A 17,650-nucleotide genomic window follows, 5' to 3' on the forward strand; every position below is an offset into this window, starting at 1 on the left:
ATAAACAGTTCCTTCTCCTTTTAGAGTTGGCACTGTGCTATTACGTGACTTTTGGTTACTCATCAGTAATCATTATCATGGAGCAGTAAAGGCGAGTGATGCATGAGCGTCAGATGTTCAAAGCCCTGCTTTGTGTACTGAAACTAATTGAAGATTCTCCCCAAATGCCTGCGAGACGCTAATTGTGCTGCCAGGGAGTTGCATAACTAAGGTGTGTGACGCTGGCTTAGGAAGTGAGGACTATTCTGTTACTGGTTTTATGGCCTTGTCATTTGAAAGTGTTTACCGAGATTTTTAAACTGTATTCACCTTTCTGCAGTGCTAGCCTGCTGCTAATTGTCCTGTGTCACTGACATTATTTTTGCTTTTTGGAAAAAGGCAATTGCAAAAGTCAGACACTAAGTGGCAGTAAAATGTCACTTTTATAAAGCTGTTCCTGTTTTTAATGTGGGGTGCGTTTAGAAGAAAGCAATGAGTAAGTTGGTTTCATACGAATTTGATGGCTTGGGAGGACATTTTTTTCCTAAGCTTGACTGTAAATGAGTATTTAAAGGCAATGCTGTAAGAGGTTTGTGCTGAGTTGAATTGTCAATTGTGAATCTATAAACGTGCTCAAGCTATTTGCTGCCATTGCTCTGTTAAGAAGTGCTCTAAATCTATCTGTTACTGCAAATGGAGGTCAGCAAATCAGCTCCGCACTTTAAGTTGTAAAATGATATCAGGTGTCAGGTAAAGCTCATGCTTTTTGTTTCAAGTTATATATTGATCATTTTTAATGTGATCATTCTTTCAGCTGTTTAGATTGTTACATTGTTTACTCTTTTAATTCTTTTAAGTGCACTAAATATACACAGTGCATACCATACACTAAAAAAGCATCTTTATATTAAATGCCAGAATTAATTAAATTCTGAATTTTCCTTGTTTAAAAAACTTTTATCACTTTGAACACTTCCTAAATTTGACGAAGGTTACATTTCCATTCATAGCTGGTTTATTTCAGACTGGCTGTGTAAGCCCGGGCTCCTAGAAACAATTGAAATCATCAGAAAAAAAATTGAAATGCAAAGTCGGCAGTTTGGTTTTGCGTATGTGCTCGTCCCCCACGTCTATCAGCAGATAAGCGAGTTCTTCTCTCCTCAGAGGTTTGGTTTTGCAGATGTGTGTTGCAGTATAAGAAAAATCCATATCATAAAAAAAATAAAAAACGGTTTTCGGTATGAACCGGTATACCGCCCAGCACTACCCTCCAGGATCAAAGTTTTAAAACAGGATGAAATTGAAATGGACTGCCCTCTGGTAAGAACAAGAACAACATCCATACAGATATGCATCTTGGGTCAATTGGTGTCGCCATATTGGAGGTGTACGTGGGGCTGGTGTGTCCAGGATTGGTTCCTCCCTTGTACCCAGTGCTGCTAGGACAGATTTCAGTCGTCCCCAGAATCCAGCATAGGACTAAGTAAGTTGGAGAATGTTATATTAAAATGTCTGATTGATATCTGGCCACCTTAAGCGACTTCTAGTTGTGGGGTATGTCAAGTCTCGCTGAAGACAGACATATAATATCTATATATATATATATATATATATATATATATATATATATATATATATATATATATACATACATCTGGAGACAACCATGCGTGAATTTTGCCTAAAACTGGGTGAGAACACTTAGATGGCTCACTGAGTGTCTCATTTCTAAACCAATCTAACGCGTCATGAAGGCGCCGCTCCAAGTAGATGTGGTGCAAAGAGCAGCGGTGCTCTTGTTAAGCTGGTCTGACAGAGTGTAAGCGTTTGTCACTGTGCAGAGAGCACACTGCACATGTTAAAAATAAACATATCAGATTATAGACTGGCATTTGCAGACATCATAGACTAGTGGCAACAGTAAGATACGTCGTCACAGGAGCTGTGTGTGCTTGGTGCTGCTCAGTTATGATGACAGTAATGGAATCAGTCTAAGGCAGAAAGAATTGACGGCTATGTTCATGAAATCATGAAATGCAAAGTACGCATTTGAAGTAAGCAATGTGACAAACTCCGTCAAAAGGACTGCCATTAAGAGAGCTGATAACGAAGAGCCACAGGAGATGCAGATTTCAGTGCTCAAAACATCTGAATCAACAAATCTGCCTGGCGACACCAGTAAAGCACAGCACCCACCTTCTGACTGCACATCTAAACAAATAACTAAAGAAATTTAACATTACTATCTAATTGGAAATGCAAACATGGCATGACGAAACAGCTGCAGCATTTTACCACCTAGTTTATCCATAGACCACACTGCTTATCTCAACTCTGTTCGCTGCTCTTATGTCATATTGTGATGCAGTAGCTAAAATGACAGAAAGCTATCATAGCAGACAGAAGCGCTTCTCAAATGTGTGTGGCGCCCAGTAGCTGCCCTGGTCTACATATGTGTGTCTTTCTCTTCTGTCAACACTCTCATTACAACATACAAATGAATCATAAAGCTGCAGTTTCCTTCTACTGCTGAGGCCCTAAATTGATATTTTAGCTCTTTATTTTCATTCAGTGTCAAGTCTTTTGTTCAGTTTCTTTTGCTCGCCCCCTGTAAATCCCTGGCAGTGATTAATTTACTGACTAGTGATGACCTTTCATAGCAGTTATGCTCACCCCTTTTTGTGACAGCCAATAGCGTGCTGCGTAACAGAGCCGGCACTGTACTCTGCCCTTTGTCTCGTTTATCCCATTCTATTATGATGACAAGATACATCAGACAGACAAGCTCATCTTCTGTTTGTGAAGTCCGCAGCACCCGCATTCCTTATTCCTATATGAATTGCACTTCCAGATGAACATTCATTGCTTGTTGGCTGTCATGTTCACAGAACTCATCCCTACAACTAAAGACCAAATCAAACTTAAAATGCTAGGCATGTAAGACTACACAAATGCCTTAATGGGAGCACACTGCTGAGTGCCTCAGACTCACTAAGATTATACAGTACCAGTAACGACGATAACGTGCAGTGAATACACTTGCCTTGAGCATTCATAGTTTTCATCCTCTTTCTTTGTACGTTTAGCATTCGTTTGCTCAGAGGTTGATGCGCTTTTTGCTTCCTGAGCAGCTCCTCTTTTCTCTACCCTAATGGCCCGCTTCTTCTCTTCTTTCATCTGCATCTTTTTGCATTATTGCAATTACTTAATACGTTTTCCTTAATTTTTCACTTAAGTCTTCAATCTGCCTCAAGAATGATTTAAGATATGAAGAGGTAAAGGAAGTGACGGCGAAGGTGGTAGGGATGAAAATGGCGCCCGTACTTATGCGCCACACAGCCGCCCTGCTGGCCGCTGCTGAGAGTTGATTCTACAATAAAATAAAACAAAAATAAAAAGAGGAATAACCTTGCAGGTCAATCATCACCCCGAAAACGGACAGTAGACGTCACATAGTATATGTGTACCAAATTTCAGGTCAATAGGTCAAATGATTTGCGAGCTACAGGTGATTTAAAATCCTGGACAGACAAACGAACAGCCACGTTAGCGTATTATATATAAAGATGTGAAGGCTACAACTGAAGATCTCTGGAAAAGCCATGTAAGGTGTCAAAGCCTTTACTGGTGATCACCGTAACTGTTGCTATGAAGACTTGGAATCTAAGGATGTTGCATTGCATCCCTGAAATAGCTGACAGGGTGGCTGAACACCAACAAGTAAAGTAAGAAAATCACCCATCATGGACACAATGGTACAAGGACAAGTTTGTGTATAGAAGGAACATATAATTGCAACCATAAATTATAACAGAATCTCATCTCTTAAAAAACGTAGTTCCCATGATCTTATGCACCTTCACACATCTCAATTACAGAATGAAGGAATGAGGGTTGGCACTAATGGACCACACTAAGAGTACTGAACAGACGCAGCCTTCCAGACAACTGATGGCACAAGGAGATGCTGGTGCACCGGGATAGAAAACCTTCATCTGTGGGCACGGCAGCAGGCAAGAAGAAACAGATGAATTATGGGTTTGTGCAGGATGTTAGAACATTAGAAGGGTGATAAGAACAGGCCATTCAGCCTGATGAGCTTTTACATCCTGTTTTTCTAGATTGTCCAAAATAGCATCAAGTCAAGATCTGAAGGTCTCTACTTCTCTTAAGTCCCATCTCCAGCACCCCACTTTATTCCTTGTATGGTTCTTTGCATTAAGAAAAACTTTCTAACATTTGTGTGAAATCTGCCCGCAACAAGTTTCCAGCCATGTGGTTTTGTTGAAGTGTTGTTAAAAGATACAGCTGGGATCCACTGTCCTGATTCCCTTTATAGTGTTAAATGCTTTGAACACGTCAACACTTAATCTCCGTTTGCTTAAATGGTAAAGAATCAAATCCATGAATCTCTTCTTCATAGCACATACAGTTAGGTCCATAAATATTTGGACAGAGACAACTTTTTTCTAATTTTGGTTCTGTACATTACCACAATGAATTTTAAATGAAACAACTCAGATGCAGTTGAAGTGCAGACTTTCAGCTTTAATTCAGTGGGGTGAACAAAACGATTGCATAAACATGTGAGGCAACTAAAGCATTTTTTTAGCACAATCCCTTCATTTCAGGGGCTCAAAAGTAATTGGACAAATTAAATAACTGGAAATAAAATGTTCATTTCTAATACTTGGTTGAAAACCCTTTGCTGGCAATGACAGCCTGAAGTCTTGAACTCATGGACATCACCAGATGCTGGGTTTCCTCCTTTTTAATGCTCTGCCAGGCCTTTACTGCAGCGGCTTTCAGTTGCTGTTTGTTTGTGGGCCTTTCTGTCTGAAGTTTAGTCTTCAACAAGTGAAATGCATGCTCAGTTGGGTTAATATCAGGTGACTGACTTGGCCATTCAAGAATTTTCTACTTCTTTGCTTTAATAAACTCCTGGGTTGCTTTGGCTGTATGTTTTGTGTCATTGTCCATCTGTATCATGAAACGCCACCCAATCAATTTGACTGCATTTAGCTGGATTTGAGCAGACAGTATGTCTCTGAACACCTCAGAATTCATTCGGCTGCTTCTGTCCTGTGTCACATCATCAATAAACACTAGTGTCCCAGTGCCACTGGCAGCCATGCATGCTCAAGCCATCACACTGCCTCCACCGTGTTTTACAGATGATATGGTATGCTTTGGATAATTAGCTGTTCCACGCCTTCTCCATACTTTTTTCTTGCCTTCATTCTGGTAGAGGTTGATCTTGGTTTCATCTGTCCAAAGAATATTTTTCCAGAACTGTGCTGGCTTTTTTAGATGTTCTTTAGCAAAGTCCAATCTAGCCTTTCTATTCTTGAGGCTTATGAGTGGCTTGCACCTTGCAGTGCACCCTCTCTATTTACTTTCATGAAGTCTTCTCTTTATGGTAGACTTGGATATCGATACGCCTACCCCCTGAAGAGTGTTGTTCACTTGGTTGGCTGTTGTGAAGGGGTTTCTCTTCACCATGGAAATGATTCTGCAATCATCCACCACTGTTGTCTTCCGTGGACGTCCAGGTCTTTTTGCGTTGCTGAGTTCACCAGTGCTTGCTTTCTTTCTCAGGATGTACCAAACTGTAGATTTTGCCACTCGTAATATTGTAGCAATTTCTCAGATGGGTTTTTTCTGTTTTCGCAGCCTAAGGATGGCTTCTTTCACCTGCATGGAGAGCTCCTTTGACCGCATGTTGTCTGTTCACAGCAAAATCTTCCACATGCAAGCATCACACCTCAAGTCAACTTCAGGCCTTTTATCTGCTTAATTGATAATGACATAACGACAGACTTGCTCACACCTGCCCATGAAATAGCCTTTGAGTCAATTGTCCAATTACTTTTGAGCCCCTGAAATGAAGGGATTGTGTTAAAAAAATGCTTTAGTTGCCTCACATTTTTATGCAATCGTTTTGTTCACCCCACTGAATTAAAGCTGAAAGTCTGCACTTCAACTGCATCTGAGTTGTTTCATTTAAAATTCATTGTGGTAAAGTACAGAACCAAAATTAGAAATAAGTTGTCTCTGTCCAAATATGTATGGACCTAACTGTACCTCTGAGTGCCAGAACCAGCCTAGTCGCTCTCCTCAGGACTTTCTTTCTTTGTTTTATGGAAACCAAAACTGCACACAGTACTTCAAGTGAGGCCTCACTAGTGTATTAGATGACTCAAGTGTAACCTCCCTTGACTTGTGCTTCACACACTGCCATTCTATCACCTGACGTTCTCGATAGCTTCTGTATAAGTCTGGATGTAGAGTATGCCGCAGTACGTATGCTGGTCCTCTTTCCCCGATATGTATGGCACAGTTCTGCTTCTGGGCATCAGACTTTTATTTTTCACCCTTATGGAATGCAGTGCATGTGATGTGACAGTTCGGCCCCAGCTGACGGTGCAGACCGGCCGAGTCGCCTGTAAAGGAGCCTGTTCTGAGTGAAATGGACCTCAAATCGCACTTCTCACCCTCCTACCACTCCTTAGTTGATTTTAAGTAAAAACAGAGTGAGAACGACCAGATGATGTTAAGCCATTCCCATGATCCACGTCTCCGGCAGTCTAAGAGGCAGAAGTGCACTGACGTCAGGTCCGTGAGAACTTGAAGCGTACAGGTGAGTGAGCGTGACTTGTAGGGGCAGCGGAGAGCTGCCAAGAAAAAAAAGCAAAGAGCCGGGCGCCAGATTATGAATCGCTACCTGAAAGGATGTTTTCTTCTTCTTTGTGGAAAAGAGACGGGATGAAAATGAACCAAAATGGAAACGAGTTGTATGCGAGTCATAATCGTTCAGAACAAGCGTGAGGTGTGTTATTTTAACCCTTTGTGTTTTCTTTTCTTTTTTTCAGCCGAGTGACTTCTCAGTCTCACTGAAGGCATCAGGAAAGAACAAGCATTTTAAGGTGCAGCTGATGGACGGAGTGTACTGCATTGGCCAGCGGCGATTTAGCACCATGGATGAATTAGTGGAACATTACAAAAAGGCTCCCATCTTCACAAGTGAACACGGAGACAAATTATACCTTATTAAACCACTTCAGTGACCACGGCTCTGAGGTGGGCCAGCGTCAGGCCTGACACACAGCTAGAAGCCTTAGGTTTGGACAGCCACTTTTACAGAGCAGTCATTCCAGACACGCTGGGGCTTTTTTGTTTCGTTTTGTTTTTTTTAAACATTCAGAACACACCGTATGATCGTGGCTCATTCTGGACATGTTTGCTCTGTTTGGTGGGTGTTCTTGTCCCTTTTTTAAGTGTTTATAAGCCTGTATGTCTCCGGTTCTGTTGAATTCCTTTTCAAAGGTTGAAAGTAATAAAACTTCACTAAGTGACCATTTTAAGCACTCGCTTTATGCCTTGGCTGAAAGCTCCCCAGTCCAGGACGTGTTTTAGTTAAGAAGTGCTGCTGCGATGGACGGGTACTTTCCGTTGTAACAGGACAGCGTTATTCGTTCCTAGTTGCCCACACTACCAGACCCCCTTAAGGTAAAAGCAGGCCGTCGGGCACAATCTGAATGCACTGAAGCGGTTTCTGTTCAAAATATTGAAAAAGGAAATTTGAATGACCTGTTGGTCTCAGCTGTGAATCTTTTCCTTTAGCAACTGAAAATTGAATTTCAAAGCACTCCGCTCTCCCCGGCGCTCCTATGGTTAAGCAGTGCTCTCAATGAAACTGCTCTCCCTCTCTGTTTTTTTTTTCCTTTGTTCAACAGCAAGATTGTACGGAAAGTGTAATATTTATAAACAATAATTTCAGTTCTGAGTCTTTTCTAGAGGAGGTTGTTGCTTTGTGGGACAGCGAGCAGCTCAAGCCGAACTGAGATCTGAATGTTTTTGTAATTGTACAACCAGACGTGCCGCCTCTATATGCTTGTTTCTTCTGCCCTATTGCTTGTTTCAAGTTAAAAAAAAAAAAAAAAAAAGACAAAAAAAATTATATATTATGTATTTAATTCTCAGAGTAATATGTACCTGTAGCTGATTGTGGACACTAATACTTAAAACGAATAAAAACTTAACAAGTTTGGTTTAAAAATGTGTTGTTGGAGTCTCTGTTAACTTTATTAAAAGTACTCGAGCCAGTACAGTGCCTGATAATTTTATTACTATGCAACGTTGAATCCCAGAGGATTGCATTTGGCTTTTTTGACACCTATCAACAGAAACAAAAACAAAACTTTCATGTCAAAGATCTCTGCAAAGTGGTCTCAATAAATCACAAATATTAAAAACAATAAATGCTCAAAGAAGTGTTTATTCCTTTCATGTCCGTATTCAGCAGATGACTCATGATGTGTGCCCAGGGCTCTCACAGCTTTGCCCGCAGGCCATTTTTCCAGGCGGGTTGCTTGACGATTGTGAGTGATCAGCTCATCTCCAGTCAGTCACAAATCTTAGTTGGTTTGAGATGTGGATTCTGACATTAACAGTGTTGTTTTTAAGACGTTCCTGTGTAGTTTTGGCTTCATGCTTGGGGTGTCGATGTCTTGCTTGGAGAACAAATCTTCTCCCAAGGTGCAGATTTCTTGCAAACTTCAACAGGATTTTCTCCACAATATCCCCGTATTTTGCTGAATTCATTTTGCCATCTACCTGCTCAAGCTTTCCAGGGCTTTCCATCAGCTTGCTTCTCGGTGAGGTTGATGTGTTTTTGATAATGTGCAGAGGTGGGTTTACACCAAACATGGCATTTAGCCTGATGGCCACTCATCAAACCACAGACCCTTCTTCCTGCTGACTTGAAAGTCCCTCATGGGCATTTTTACCTGTGGCTTTCTGTTTGCTACATGGGATGCACCCGGGCAACAGCTTTTGTCTCCAGTCTGAACCCCTGTAGCTTGTAGCTCCTTCAGAGTTCTCATAGGTCTCTTGATGGCCTTCCTCACTAGTCGTCGTCTTCTGGCACAATCGCTCAGTTTTTGTGGACGGCCTGCTTTTAGGCCGATTTATGTGCCATACTTTTTCCATTTCTTAACGACTGATTTAACGGGACTTGGATATTTTCTTGTCTCCATTCCCTGACCTGTGCTTTTCAGTCACCTTTTCATGGTGTTTTTAGAGTGTTCATTTTGTCTTCATTGTGTTGGTTAGACCACCATACTGACTCACCACCTTTCAGTTACAGGTGCATTTACACCACAATCAATAGAAATCCCAGACGGGTCATCTCCAGCTGGGGACGTTAGCTCCTTTGTTGGAATGAGTTCTTTTGTAATGGCGGTGTGTTACATAACCCAATACTATATAGATATAATATAAAAAGGCGATGCCCCTCCCTTAGTGATACGGCGGTAAGTAATCACATAGGAGAAATAACTTAGCTTTCTTTTATGACGGCTTACACTGCATAACAGACAAAGGAAGCCCATAGCAAGAAAAGCAACCTTGTTTGGGAGTGGGGGCCCGATGTGTAGAGTCTGCCATTTTTGCCGCTGCGTTGTAAGGATTTTCAGGATCGGATGACGTTATCTCCTGTCCGTCCATCGGCTTCAAAGGTGTGCCGGGCAATGTTCCAAGGCTTTCTACTCTTTCTCCATGTGCAGGCCCCCACTTAGGTGAATCATGTCATTCCAAACAAGACAAAGAGGATACAATTTCATGCTGAGTTTGACACACAGAAATAGTATACAGTGGTCATCAGTCTGACTGCCCATCTCACACTTGTGTCCATCTGTCTTGTCTTATAATGCTTGCCTAGCAGTTCTAAATGATGAGCCCCTGTGCTAAATCTTGTTCTGTGTCAGCTGTGCATGTAAGTAGAAAAAGGCAGATTTATAAAATATATTTACACAGAGCACCGTGACATATTAAACTTATACACTTACTACACGGGTGATCTCCATTGAACTAATTATGGGACGTCTAAAACCGGCTCGCTGCATCAGTGATGAATTTTGGGTGTCGTATTAAAGGCGGCGAACACTTGTGAGATCAGTTACTTTGTCTTTTAAATTTGTAATTAATTGAGACCACTTTGCAGTGATGTGTTTTCACTTTGACATAAAAGTCTTGTTCTGTTGATCAATGTCAAAAAAGCCAAATGCACTCCTCTGTGATTCAATGTCACACACTAATAAAATGTGAAAATGTCTGGGGGTTTGGGGGATTTTTTTCTAGGCACTGCATTGGCTTAATTTGCTTTACCGCCCTTGCTGCTTGCAATTTGCCTCTTCTTCCATCCAGCCATTTTCTATTTTGCAGTGCAGGCTCATGGGGTGTCAGAGGCAATCCCAGCAGCAATGAGACCGAGGTAGGTAGGCAGCCACGTGGAGAGGACACGCCCTCCATCATGGGGCTCAAACCACTTGCAGATGGTAAGCACACATACGTGGCACACAGAAGATACCTGAAGAGTCCAAATAGCATGAGGCCGCAGACCCATTCAAGGCCTAACTTTGTGATATGACCGTAGTGCTTAGATGATAATAAAGATGACTTCCGCTCACCAACCCTTATCACACATACTGAAAATTAAGAAACGGAAAGATCACAGGAAAGAAATAACTGTGCACTCTACTTCACTTGCCTGTAAGTCTCTTCCCGGTTTATTTTTTTCAAGGGTTTAGGGCTACTTATTTCTATTTTTCGTTCCTTTTCTAATCCTTTATTTCTGACTTGTATTCTACCTGTTTGACCCATTACAGAGCTGTAGCAGCCATGTTGGATGAGGATGTCAGTAGCCCATCACGCATGTGTACTGTTTGCTACTCCAGCTCATACTTTATGGCATTGCCTGATCTGCTTCTCTCACGTATACACACATGCATGGTGTCACTACCTGGTTGGTACTGAAGAAAAACCACATTTGAAGGGGTATGTTAGCGGACCATAATGAGAATATAATGAAAATACTTTGCTGTTCTGCATAAACTCTTTGTACTGCTGGATTAAGCATGTTATGCTCCTCACAATGTAGCACAGATCAGGTAGTGTCAGGGACAGCCCCCAGTTATATAACGCCTGGATCACAGGCTCTGTGGGTGTGCCGGTACGCATACATTTACTGCTGTCACTCTGAAGTTCAAACAGGGAAGTCTATAATACAGTAATGGTCATAATATATTGCGGTCATTGTGCACTTACTCACTCGCTGCTGCACCTCGTGGCTAATTGCGCATGTATTCTGGCTGGCATGCACAGTTAACCATGTGGCACATCGGTGAGTGCAAACAAACTTTAAAGTAGCCCACCCATCTGCCACCAAGAGTCAGAACATATACAAGACCCTGTAAAAGAGCAAAGATGTATCACTATTTACATGGAAGAAAAAAGCGTGAAGCTTCTGCACAGATAGAAACAAAAAAGATGTGTCAGCCATGTGAAGCGCGGCTGTAAAAACTGCTGCTTGGCACAGCTAGTCAGTGCCCAGAAGATTTGAACTCTGTAAAAGCAATGATATATTTTATTTTAAGTTATTGCTAGTTTTGTGGTCATTTTTTGTTTTTTATTTGTGGTCATTTCAGGCATGGTGACACAGTGGTTAGCACTACTGCCTCACATTTTGGCCGCACTAATCAGTCCAGCATGACTGGTAGGTGCTTCTCACTTAAAAAGTCCACCATACCATCATAATCCACACAAAACTAGTTCAGTTTCTTCCCCATTGGCTTCAATGCATTTTACTGAGGTTGTCGAAGTTCCAAACATTTCTGCAATTTGGCCAAATTTCCACGGGGTTCACTTGTGCTTATTGACGACGTTGATTAGCTCATGCAAGTAAGAATTTCACTGTACTCTGTGCGTGTGACAATAAGGACCCCATAAGCCTACAAAGAGAACGGCCCAGCCAGTGGAGACCTATTGTTCCTTACTTGTTAAAAGAAGCCCTTGACTGTGCATCCCATAGTCGAGCATATTTCCATATTGGCAGTATGTTTTTATCTATCTGCCATCAACCTATGTTTTGAATTATATGCAAGTCAAATGTTTGCCAAATGTTGTCTTTGAAAATTTCCTAATCTTCCTACAGTCTCGGTGGTAGAAACTAAGCAACCTGACAAAAAAGAAACTTATATGTAATATTTGTAAACTCTGCCATCCCTTCTTAAAATATTCACCATTAGACAATCGGAGGCAGTGCTGGGACCGAGACGCTAAAGTGTGAATTTCAGATAAAGAATGAAAAATCAGCCGTCAACAAGCTACCCTCTCATCAGCCTGGTGAGATTAACCAAATCACCGCACACACTTATGTCGGCCTACTTGAAATGCACCCAGGTCAGGGCCTTCAGCGTGAGTGATGTCATCAGACACTTGCCTTGACTGACCAAATGAGCACACCTTGCCAACCTATCAGCTGGTACTGGACCCACTGGCACCCCAACCCACTTAGAGCAGCGTCAGAGTTCAGCCAGACTGGACGATATTGTGTAGCGAGTCCTCAGTGGTATCTTACCCACCACACTGCTCGCTCGTGACCTCCTGGGTGAAGTCCTAATCCACCCATTACAGCACAGGGGGAAAAGAGATACCATAATCTGTTTAAAAATAGGAACTAAATGAATTTAAGTTTGGAGGACCTGTCCAAAGCTTCTTTAGAATTTGTTACCAAAGTCCTTGAGTAAGCGCTTGTCCTGGGCCTCTGGCAGCCATCAAGATCTACCACTCAGGTTATCTGACTTCACGCCTGCCCAGGAGGAGAGATGGCGGGGAACACTGAAAGTGAAATGTGACGTTTTATCACATGCCCCATTGTCATGTATCATACGTACAATGATTCTGAAAACTTAATAAAAGAGGAAAACAAAATCGAAACAAGAAGTTATTCTCACTTTGAAATTGTAAACAGGGTCCAGTCTGCAGATTCCCCGACACCACCTAAAATACACCAAACCCTGAATTATGTGTCTGTGTGGTGGCACTGATGGTTGGGTTCTAATAGCGCCTTTCATCCCCAGTGGCCTCTGCACCCTGCTGTCACTGAGCTCAAATCTTTCTCCGCCTGCCGACGCTGCTGTTGCCTGCCTAACGGGTTTCCCCTGTCCCAGTAAGCAGGGTGTTGATTCTTTATAGTGCCTTTCACGATGTTGATTCTAAATGCCCCTGATTATATTTTGCACAGCACAGCCTTGATGACTCTGAATTGAGCGGTCGGTGGACCTCTGCCATGCTTTGCTTTTTTGTTGGCGTATTCTCTTTTTCTTATGTTGGCATGAAATCTCACAACGGGGCACCACATGTAACACATGCTTGCAACATTCAGCTCTGGCAGGCCTCGTGCTCAAATGGTGTCCGGTGGGCTCTACCAGCAGATCCCTGCAGTCCAGGATAGGAAGGAACGCTGACAGTTGGACTGGACTCTCATCAGACAGCGTTGTTGTGCTCTTGTCACCAGAAGAGGCAGAAAGGACGTGGAGTCTGTGCGTCGGAGTGTGCTGGGCAGCATGCATCGTATTCCGATCTCGCTCGTGCTCTTGGGCCTCTTCCTTGGGCTCTTATCTCTGACAGGTACGTGGACTTTTCATTTATCGCTCATTAGGCCTTACAAGATAAATTGTGCTGTAAGCAAGGTAGACATTAGAGGGAAAAGATAAATGTGTTCATTTAGTGCCTGCAGTCCCCTGATAGCCTCGCGTCCTGGCACACCTCATTATGGATTCCTAAGCACAGGTCTAAAAAAGATAAAGAGAACAAATTTATGGATCAGTCAGGACAGCAGCTCTGAAGAGCCACAGGACTACACTGCCTTTTGGGACGTGTTAGTCTCTTTTCTTCTCTTCTTATTTGTAAATTCAATGAGGAATGGCCTCTTCTCCTCTTGTCACCTTGCCATCATGGACATTAAGAACGACTCTTTCTTCTGACGAGTAAGGTCTGAAATAAAAGCACAGCAAATGGGTGACTTCTGTGTGGAGCTTCTCTGTCCTCTCTGTGTTCACCTCTTTACTCCCCAAGGATATGACATGACAGCACTACCCATATTTACAAAGGAAAATCTGTGAAATTGACAACGCGGAGCGGAGTGATCATCTGATTGTGGGATCAGTGGTGACGGTCAGCACACTGACCACATAAGCACTAAGCCAGGATCCTTTTCTTCTACATTGACTTTAGACTTCATCAGCTAATCGTTAGTTCCTTCCGGTATGCAGAACCAGTGTGTATGCCATGCCGTGTGCCTACTGGAGTAGTGCTTTGTAATTCTAAATTGGCACAGTTTTAGCCTGCAGGGTTCAAATGCCAGCCTGACGACGCCCAGCATGGAGTCTGCGTGTTCCTCCCGTCTCTGTGCTTTTTCTTTTTTCCACATTCACAAGACAGAAGGATTAGGTAAACTGGTGACTCTCGATGGCCAGTGTCAACGTGCCCACCATCCATGGCCGGGCCTGTCCTACAGGTAATGCTGCCCGGAGAGGCTCCTGCAACCTTTCTTCAACTTACTGAACCGTGCAGACTTTCTGGAATATTCCACGAAATATTCTGTCGGGACTTTGGTTTACTTTTAGCACATTCTGTAGAAATTGCTCAGCTGGCTGGTCGCTTTATTTGAGCATTTGATTGTCATTGTGCTGATATGGTCACGCTGAAGACGACGGAGGACAGCAGTGGTGTGTGAGCTCTGCTTTAACACCTTCAAAGAAATCTCCATCAGCCCATGACTTCTGTTTGTCCAAACTGGACCCAATAAACTCTTTGAATTTAAAATGGAAACCCAGGAGAGCTAGTGAGGTAGAGAAGTCCATCTCACACCCTCACTTGTTTATTATTGTAAAACTCCACAAGATGGCACACCGTTTAGCGCTGCTCCCCAACAGCTCTAGAGCCCTGCGTCTACATTATGGGTTTGCTTGTTCTCGGGGTACATTGGCGTCCTTCCACAATAGAGGACTCTACGTTAGTCTAATGTGAGCAGCAGTGGACACATGTTTGTCGGGGTGTCCCGTGATGGGCCATTGTCCTCTCCAGGGTCGACTAAACCCAATTCCGCCACAATGGTGCACTGGGACAGTCTGGTTAGGAAAATGAAGGAGCTTGAAAAGCACAAGATGATTTGGCCTCCTCCATCTACGGCTGCTAACCAAGGGTGGGTGATGAGTCTAACGTCTGACTGGACTGCCCCGCTGCTTCGGATTGTTTTGTGAAAAACGCCTGACTGCCACCAAGGCTGTCTTCTGGGAATGGCAGTTACTGAATTATCCCACCTGGAGGAGGGAATCTGGAATAGCAATATATATTCAATGGCATATGTTCATATAAAGGGTGAAGTCCAAAGTGCAAAAACACACAAAAATGAATAATACACACTTATGTAAAGTCCTTAAATATAAATTTGTTTAATGATAAGGTCGGGTGGGCACTGGCCAGAAAAGCAGCAGAACCTCTCAGGCAGAGCCTAAGTCACACAGGGGTGATGGCAGGAGACGAGGCTGTCTGTGCCACGCAGGACTGCACACACAGTCCTAGACGCTAATGCCAGTCTGGTGGAAGTGCCCAGAATAACACAAAGAAGCCCTGAACGGTCTGTGCTATAGAAACGTCTGTGGACCACCTTAACCATCAGTCCTTATTACTGGGCAGGTGTAAGCCACCATTAGAGGCAAATTTCAACTGAAACATCTGAACAGTTTGCATGTCAGGGCAGTGCCCACCTACCACTTGTTACTGTCAACTATAAAATAACAGGAATAGATTGAGATGAGCGCCTCCCAAAGGGACCCTGGGAAAAAAGACGCATTATGGTGTCAACGTGTTCTCTTCAGTCAGATACTACGGTGGGCTGGCGCCCTGCTCAGGATTGGTTCCTGCCTTGCGCCCTGTGCTGACTGGGATTGGCTCCAGCAGACCCCCGTGACCCTGTATTGGGATATAGCAGGTTGGAAAATGGATGGAAGGATTAAAGTCAAATAAAAGACACACAACAGCTTAGGAGCGACACATGTGGAAGGCGAGTGTGTGTTTGTAAGGACTGTACATTACGTGTGTTTACATGACTTCATCTCCATACATGTACAGTATTTGTGTACACATGTATTCCATATATGACATGTAAAGTCAGTATTAATATAAAGATTTGTTTGTTATAAACGTATTCTCTTGTTCTTTGCTCAGGTGCAGATCAAGTGGACGACAAAGGTGAGTGTTGTGTGCGCCGCTCCTTTCGTGTTCGTAGTTCACTGCACAGCTCCATGGGCTCTCAGTCTGTCCCTCATATTCAAGTTACTGACATGCACGGCCTTCTTGCTTGCTTAACATAAAATTGGCAATGACAGTTGTTTTCAGACAAAGAAAGCAAAATCCACTACATGGGAGATAAATGATGTTCAGAGAAAACAGTTTTTAAATTCATAACGACGTGATGGGGAGATTGTGGGAGAGCCGAGTCTGACTGGCCGGTGAATGGCGGCGCCGCTCGGCTCCCCCGTCCTGTTTATGCGTCAGGTGCCGTTTATTTTGCCTTCGGCTCCCTTTGCATTACTTAAACTATAATCTGTTTTACTGGTTGAGCACATTTCAGACATTTTGTTCTGGATTTTAAAGCCCTGCTGGACAGACTTTTCAGGGAGGCCACACACATTGTAATGGCCTCAAGTCCTTCCTCTTCAGCTGTGCTCCACCAATCAGCATCAAGTGCACTGTGCCAGATCAGCACTGGCACACTGGCATGGCGCTCCCCTACTGGGAAAGTGTCCGACAGACCTCACAAAATGAAGCCGCAGCATATAAATTCACTTCAGAGTTGGAGAGATTTGTATTTTTAATGTTCAAAGGTACACTGTCCAGTACAAGTGGGCCACTTTAAGTATTCTGAAGAACATCTCTTTGTGACAAATGGCGGTTTGATTCTCATAATACATTTACATAATTCAAACAAAACTCGGCCTGGAACTTTTGCTTTGTTTCCCAATACAGTGAGTCGGGAGAAGCGCGACATGCCCAACTGGAGCTACTCGGCTTCGGACTTCTTTGCCTGGGTGGAACAACTCCGCTCTCACGCTGGCTACGAAAAGATGGACGAGCTGGCCAGGACATTCTGGGCCCACTTCCCTTCGGCGGCACGACTGGGCTATGAACAGCCCCACTCTGATGAGTGAGCAAGAGGCGCTAGGAGAGACAGCGATAAACTCTGTATATATAAAAAGAAATGAATTGTAATCACTAAAGGCTTGTTGTTGTTATCGAATTAATTGAATTAAACTGTATGGAGATGAAAGAAAAATTAACCTGAAATAAAACTGCACACTGTAAAACACGAGTGCTTACTGCTATACAACACAAGCTTAGCCGACACTTTATTTAACAAAAGCCACCAGAGACAACACTGTCGGACAGGGGCTACGTTTCTGTGTGCGTCTGCTTGTCACTTACACTCGGAAAGGCTTTGCTTGTGCAACATGACCAGTGCAACAGTGACCAGCAAATGCACAACAGCAGGTCTTTAAATCCCGTAGCCTAACCTGTTATCCTGGCGTTTTAATTGGCGTGACTGGAACCTGCAGCGTGCCAAGTACCTTTCACGGTAAGCACAACATTCACAAGTGTGTGATAAGCATGGCAGGCGTGTGCCAACTAGATGTGTGGTTTAAAGAGCTACATGGGTTTAAAGGGAGGCAGCATCGGCCAGCTTTGTACATCCAAATATCGGCGGAGTTATGAAGATCACTCTAAAATGGACTTACAGCATGTGGTCATGCCATGTTTTAAGACTCCA

At 43.2% G+C, this 17,650-nt stretch overlaps 2 protein-coding genes across 8 annotated transcripts in view; both read left to right on the forward strand.

Annotated features, from left to right (window-relative positions):
- The window catches only part of nck2b (NCK adaptor protein 2b), a 401,664-nt gene extending 393,626 nt beyond the window's left edge, over positions 1–8,038 (forward strand). For all 7 annotated transcript variants that reach the window (XM_028800674.2, XM_051926800.1, XM_051926799.1 and 4 more), the window contains one exon: positions 6,852–8,038. In XM_028800674.2, the coding sequence (XP_028656507.1) occupies positions 6,852–7,046 (195 nt within the window). In that variant the 3' untranslated portion in view covers positions 7,047–8,038. The remainder of the gene's footprint in view (positions 1–6,851) is intronic.
- A 5,224-nt stretch (positions 8,039–13,262) lies between these two features.
- On the forward strand, positions 13,263–17,168 carry otos2 (otospiralin 2). Its single transcript, XM_028801321.2, has 3 exons — positions 13,263–13,449; positions 16,051–16,074; positions 16,852–17,168. Exons 1-3 carry the CDS (start codon positions 13,386–13,388, stop codon positions 17,031–17,033), a joined length of 270 nt encoding a protein of 89 aa, XP_028657154.1. The 5' UTR covers positions 13,263–13,385; the 3' UTR covers positions 17,034–17,168.
- The last annotated feature ends 482 nt before the right edge of the window (positions 17,169–17,650 follow it).

This window comes from Erpetoichthys calabaricus, chromosome 4, assembly GCF_900747795.2.
Source record: "Erpetoichthys calabaricus chromosome 4, fErpCal1.3, whole genome shotgun sequence".
In the NCBI taxonomy this organism is placed as follows: Eukaryota; Metazoa; Chordata; class Cladistia; order Polypteriformes; family Polypteridae; genus Erpetoichthys; species Erpetoichthys calabaricus.